Source organism: Akebia trifoliata, chromosome 3, assembly GCF_017979445.1.
Source record: "Akebia trifoliata isolate Shusen 1 chromosome 3, ASM1797944v1, whole genome shotgun sequence".
In the NCBI taxonomy this organism is placed as follows: domain Eukaryota; kingdom Viridiplantae; phylum Streptophyta; class Magnoliopsida; order Ranunculales; family Lardizabalaceae; genus Akebia; species Akebia trifoliata.
In genome coordinates, this window is record NC_141377.1 from 4,890,068 (window position 1) to 4,896,060 (window position 5,993).

The window sequence follows — 5,993 nt, forward strand, 5'->3', positions numbered from 1 at the left end:
CCAAGAGGGCGATTTAGACATGCCCCTCCATGTTTTTGGTAGGGATGCAACTTGGTTCGGTTTGAGGCCAAATCAGAGGTGAACTAACCCAGGTTGGTTCTATCAAATGAGAACCAGAACCAAACCAAATTGCCATAAAACCAAACCAATTTGAACCGAGCTAAAGTTGATTCGGTTCTATGGGTTGCCAATATCTTAAAAAGCTAATTGAATCAACATATTTTTAATAAATATGACACATGAAATCTCATATAATGATTCATTAATCTATCCATCAATAATATATTAAAAAAAAACATTAATGTATCCATTAAAAAAAAAAATCAATTGTTTTTCCATCATTTAAAGTAAGTCATTAATCCATCCATCCAAAAGCTATCATTAATCTATCCATAAAAAAAGCATATAGTTTATTAAATAGATTAATACTATTTATTTATAATTTTTATTAATACAAGGATTCGGTTCTTAATTTGGCTTGTTTCTATAGAAAACATGAACCAAGAACCGAACTAAATTGGCCAGTTATCTACTTTGTTAACTCAGAACCGAATCAAAGTTCATTATAAACCAAACCAAACCAATTCAAAGCTCCTGCTTTGATTCGGTCCACAGTTTGAATCGGACCAAGTTGCACCCCCTAGTTTTTGGCAATATTTGAGATAGAATGTTGCTGCGCTGACCTCAATTCACATTTTGTTGGCGTGGATGTGTGTATGAAACCATAAAATCTTTTCATCGAGATACGAGTGAAAAAACCTATGGTCCTGTGAGTACCTCCACATCAACAAAGTGTGAATTGAGGTCAATCTTCACCGTGAATTGAGGTAAAAAACAAAATACGTGATCTTCATCCTCTCATCGAAAACCCATGTTTTTCTTTAAAAAACCCAAGATATTTGACTTCTTCAACTTCAAGGGTAAATTATTTTTAAATTTCATAATTAATCAATGGTCTTCTATCATTCTACAAAAACCCTTGGTTTGGGGGAGAAAAGCCATGGGTATTTAGTTAGATATGAAGATGAGGGCATTTTAGGTTATTTTTATTAGTCCCTCGAAAAGACAAAGGTTAAGGGGGGCATGCCATCAGTTTGAATGAAGGGTGTCATGGGTTGATTCCGATTTGGTTCCTATAGTAATCAGAATAAGAACCACTAAATTTTATCGATTTTGACTCTTATTCTTTTCGATTCTAAAATTATTGGAACTATAATCGAATCATAAAAAATAAAAATAAAAGATCTTTTTAAGCAATTCTCGTTCTTGATTCCTATTGGTTTTTATCGATTCCAATTCTCCTTTGGTTCACTTCCTAGAAAATCCAATTATATTGGGTCCCAATAGAATCAGACCCAGAATCAGGGTTTTTCAGTTCGAGTGAAATCGGTAGTTCTCATTCGGTTTAGAAATCCAATTCTATTCGATTCCAATAGAATCAGATCCAGAATTGAGGTGTTCAGTTCAGGTAAAATGGGTAATTCTCATTCGGTTCACCTCCTTGAAATCCAATCCTATTCGGTTCCAATAGAATCAGATCCAGAATCGGGGTTTTCAGTTTGGTTGAAATGGGTGGTTCTCATTCGGTTCGTTACCTAGAAATCCATTTCTATTTGGTTCCCATGAAATCGGATCCAAAATCGGGTGAAATGGGTACCCAATTAGTTTGAAGTCACCACAGCGCATGTTAGTCACCCGGTCACCCCAACACCCAGACTTTTTTGATTTTGGGGTTTATGAGAGCGAAAGCGCGAGTTTCACGAGAGAGAGAGAGAGAGAAGAGAAGAGAGAGGAGAGGGAGAGAGTAATGTAATGGGTTCGAAAGAGAGTTGCAGAAACGAACTCCGAACTGCGATTCGCCAACTTAGCGATCGATGCCTCTACTCTGCTTCAAAATGGTACACTAAAAACCCTAACTTTTTCTTCAATCTCTGTTCTTCCTAATCGCAACGGTTTTAATGTTCGATTTCGATTATTTGTTTACAGGGCAGCAGAACAACTAGTTGGAATCGAACAAGATCCATCGAAATTCACACCTTCGCACACTAGATTTCAACGAGGGAGCTCAAGCATTCGTCGAAGATTCCGTACCAATGAGATTCCTTCCACCCCAATCGGGGGAGTTTCTTATGTGACCACACCAGTTCACGAAGAAGACGATAATGTTGATAATGATTTTTACTTGCTCGCCAAATCTTACTTCGATTGCAAAGAGTACCGAAGGGCTGCTCATGCTCTTCGAGACCTTTCGGGGAAGAAAGCTGTGTTCTTGCGGTGTTACGCTCTTTATTTGGTTTGGTTTTGATCTCAATATCCTTCAGTGTTTATGGGTCTTGGTTTTTATTTTAAATGCGTTTGGTTTATGCTTTTGACATGAGTTTTTAAATTTGATAACTTTTTGGGTAGAGATTTAGAGTTGATTTTGGTTCTTAAATTTGCTATTTTGAAGGAAAGTTGGTAGCATTGATTCATAGATTTTTTTTAGAGAGATTACACTACTGTGCTACTAGCATTGAATTTTTTGGGGGTAAAACATGTAATTGGCCTCATGAGATCTTCTTGATGATTATACTCCAAGCAAGTTTAATACATTTTCTATAATGTAGAACTTAGCATCAGAATGTGAGCTTGACAAATCTGCTGTTTGGATGCAAAAAAGAAAATCATATCTTGATTTTATGTAGGGTTTGTTAATTGCTATGGTTATAGTAAACAAGTTCGGAATCTGCAATAATTCGGCAGGGGGGTGGCCAGTTAGTTTGGATAAATTCGGGAAAGTTTGAAAAAAAAAATCCGGAAAATTTTGGGGTACCCTCCCAAAACCCAATCTTGTTATTGAGATTTGAAGGTTGAATAAGATAGAATTTTGAGGTTGAAAGGGGGAGGGGGATTAATCGGCAAATCGCCGATTAATTCATTGAGTTGCTGATTTAACTCGGTGGTCTCTTATTCAGAGAATTTTGTAACAATGGGTACGGTTTATGCTGGATTGCTGAGTGTTATGAGTGAAACATTTTTTTATAAGATATCTTCTTTGCAGTTCTGACCTGTTTGTGATTTCTCCCAATTCACTTAACAATGCCTCACCCATCACTTGATCTTGAAAACACCTGAAACCAGTTTACATAATTATGATCAGGACTTTGTTCAAGGGCAGAGAAAGAAGAGACATAAAATCAGAAATGCTTTAGCTACCTTCAAGCCATACTCTTTTAACCAAGCCATAACACAAATGACCTTGCCCTCAGTAATGTGTTTGTGCACTCATACATAGGTCTCCCATACAATATATATTGGGATATTATGAAAGGTAATCAGTCCTAATTCTGCTTTGAAATGGGCATTTTGTGTGAGGCTTCCACTTGACTGAATCAACTTTGTGGTTTCCATATAATAAAGATACCAAATTAGCTGAATTGATGTCAAGGGAGGCCATAGTCCTGGTGCTTTAATGTAACTGAATCAATTTGTGGTTTCAAGTTCATGAAGAAACTAAATAGGCTTAATTGATGTCCAATTTGGCTAGTTTTTTTATATGATAATCATCGGAGTTGAGATTTATAGCTTGGCTGAGGCGTCAAATTGATTAACCAGTTTTGGAATTGCGAATTTCACTTGAAAATATGTGGTGTTTGTAAAGGCCTTTTACTTGTTTTTAAGTTATTAATGCATGTATAAGTGATTAAAATGATGGTAATTTGACCTCTCTCCTTCTCTCACTGTAGGCTGGTGAAAAGCGGAAAGAGGAAGAGATGATAGAACTTGAGGGACCCTTAGGTAGAAGTGACGCTGTGAACTGTGAATTGGTTTCTCTCGAGAGGGAGTTATCAACACAACGCAAGAATGGCTCAATTGATCCATTCGGTCTGTATCTGTATGGGATTGTACTCAAAGATAAAGGCCGAGATGATCTCGCTCGAATAGTTCTTGTGGAGTCGGTGAACAGTTACCCTTGGAACTGGAGCGCATGGTCAGAGCTTCAATGCCTCTGCACCACCGTTGATGTCTTAAACGAACTTAATCTCAAGAACCATTGGATGAAAGACTTCTTTCTTGGCAATGCATACCAAGAACTCAGGATGCATAGCGAATCCTTATCAAAATACGAATATTTGCAAGGAACTTTCCGTTTTAGCAACTACATCCAAGCTCAGATTGCAAAAACTCAATATAGTTTAAGAGAATTTGAGGAAGTCGAAGTGATCTTCGAAGAACTTCTAAGAAACGATCCATATCGAGTCGATGACGTGGATATGTACTCGAATGTGCTTTACGCAAAGGAGTGCTTCTCTGCACTAAGTTACCTTGCACATAGGGTGTTCTTGACCGATAAATACCGACCGGAATCTTGTTGCATTATCGGAAATTATTACAGTTTGAAAGGGCAACATGAAAAGTCTGTTATGTACTTCAGGAGGGCACTCAAGTTGAACAAAAATTATCTCTCTGCTTGGACATTAATGGGTCACGAGTATGTTGAGATGAAGAATACTCCAGCCGCCGTTGATGCCTATAGGAGGGCTGTTGATATAAATCCGTGTGATTATCGTGCTTGGTATGGTCTAGGGCAAGCATATGAGATGATGACTATGCCCTTCTATGCACTTTATTACTTCCGGAAGTCGGTATATTTGCAACCGAATGATTCTAGGTTGTGGATTGCCATGGCTCAATGTTACGAGACTGAACAGCTTCATATGCTTGAGGAGGCAATCAAGTGTTACAAAAGAGCGGCAAATTGCAACGATAGAGAGGCAATTGCGCTGCACCAGTTGGCGAAACTGCATAGTGAACTTGGGCGTTCTGAAGAAGCGGCGTTTTATTACAAGAAGGATCTGGAGAGGATGGAAGCTGAAGAGAGGGATGGACCTAATATGGTAGAAGCTTTACTTTTTCTTGCCACACATTGCAAAGCTGAGAAGAGATTTGAAGAAGCTGAGGTTTATTGCACTAGGCTTCTTGATTATACGGGTCCCGTAAGTTATCTTACTTTTCATTTTTTCCATGCATAGTGACAAAGTTGAGGTTCGGGAATAGTCGGCAAGAGAAAGCGTTGGAAAAAGTCAGCAAAAAATCAGATAAATAAAAAAAATATTTGTAAAGTATAAAAAATATGTATTTCATATATCAAATGATAAAATAACAGTATAATACTTAAAAAAAACGTTAAAAATAATCTGTGCTTTTTTTTTTTTTTTTAAATAAATAAAAATCATCGATTATATCACGATTAATTATGCTTTTTTTTTTTTTGTGGTTGAAAAATCAAAGATTTTTTCGAAACTTCACGTGTTTTTGAAATAATCATGATGTAATTGAAATCTATTAAAATGATGATATTGTCGTTTCTCAAAAAATCGCAGATTTTTGTCACTATGTTTCCATGTACCATATACGAAGGAATTAGTTATCCCATTTGATAAGTTTCAGCAAATATATAAAAATATTTGGTTTTACTTATCTTCCTTTCCATGTGTATGAACATAGGAGAAAGAAACCGCAAAGACTCTTCTAAGGGGAATGAGAATAGCACAGTCTGGTTTCCCACTGATGGATGTTGAGCAGTTCCCTCCATGAACTTTCCGTCCAACATACGAATGAATGTGAAATGTCGAAAGCAGGTTTGCCCCCTCTGAAAGTCTTGTTTAATGAAATTAGGCACCGATGATTGGAGGTTGTCACACATCAGAGCGTAGTGTAGTGAGCTGATTCTGAAATCTTCACATTATAGAAGGCTATTAATTATTGTAAAATCCTTGTTTGGGGTGCTTCCAGATGAGCTTTATGAGTTTCAATTTGAGCGTGATCTGATAAAATTTTGTACCTTATTTGTTTGAAATGTGAAAAATCAAATCTTCCCCTCATATTTATGATTCGCTGTAATAATACATTATGAAAGAGGAAAGCCGTGGGAAGTCATTAATGCCTTGTGACTTGATGTTTGAATTGCTTGCCATTATTCATAGTTGATTGTTGATGGTAGCTTTTCAGAA

General features: G+C 36.9%; 1 protein-coding gene across 1 annotated transcript; it reads left to right on the top strand.

Annotated features, from left to right (window-relative positions):
* Window positions 1-1,715: 1,715 nt before the first annotated feature.
* On the top strand, window positions 1,716-5,993 carry APC8 (anaphase-promoting complex subunit 8). Its single transcript, XM_086433469.1, has 4 exons — window positions 1,716-1,898; window positions 1,987-2,293; window positions 3,726-4,976; window positions 5,488-5,993. The coding sequence occupies exons 1-4, from the start codon at window positions 1,813-1,815 to the stop codon at window positions 5,575-5,577; spliced, it is 1,734 nt and encodes a 577-aa protein (XP_086289595.1). The 5' UTR covers window positions 1,716-1,812; the 3' UTR covers window positions 5,578-5,993.

Excerpts from the sequence above, each read along its gene's own strand:
- APC8 (XM_086433469.1), top strand. The coding sequence starts at position 1,813 with ATGGGTTCGAAAGAGAGTTGCAGAAACGAACTCCGAACTGCGATTCGC. Across the intron at positions 1,899-1,986 it reads CTCTACTCTGCTTCAAAATG|GGCAGCAGAACAACTAGTTG; the intron begins GTACACTAAAAA and ends ATTTGTTTACAG. Across the intron at positions 4,977-5,487 it reads TTCTTGATTATACGGGTCCC|GAGAAAGAAACCGCAAAGAC; the intron begins GTAAGTTATCTT and ends GTATGAACATAG.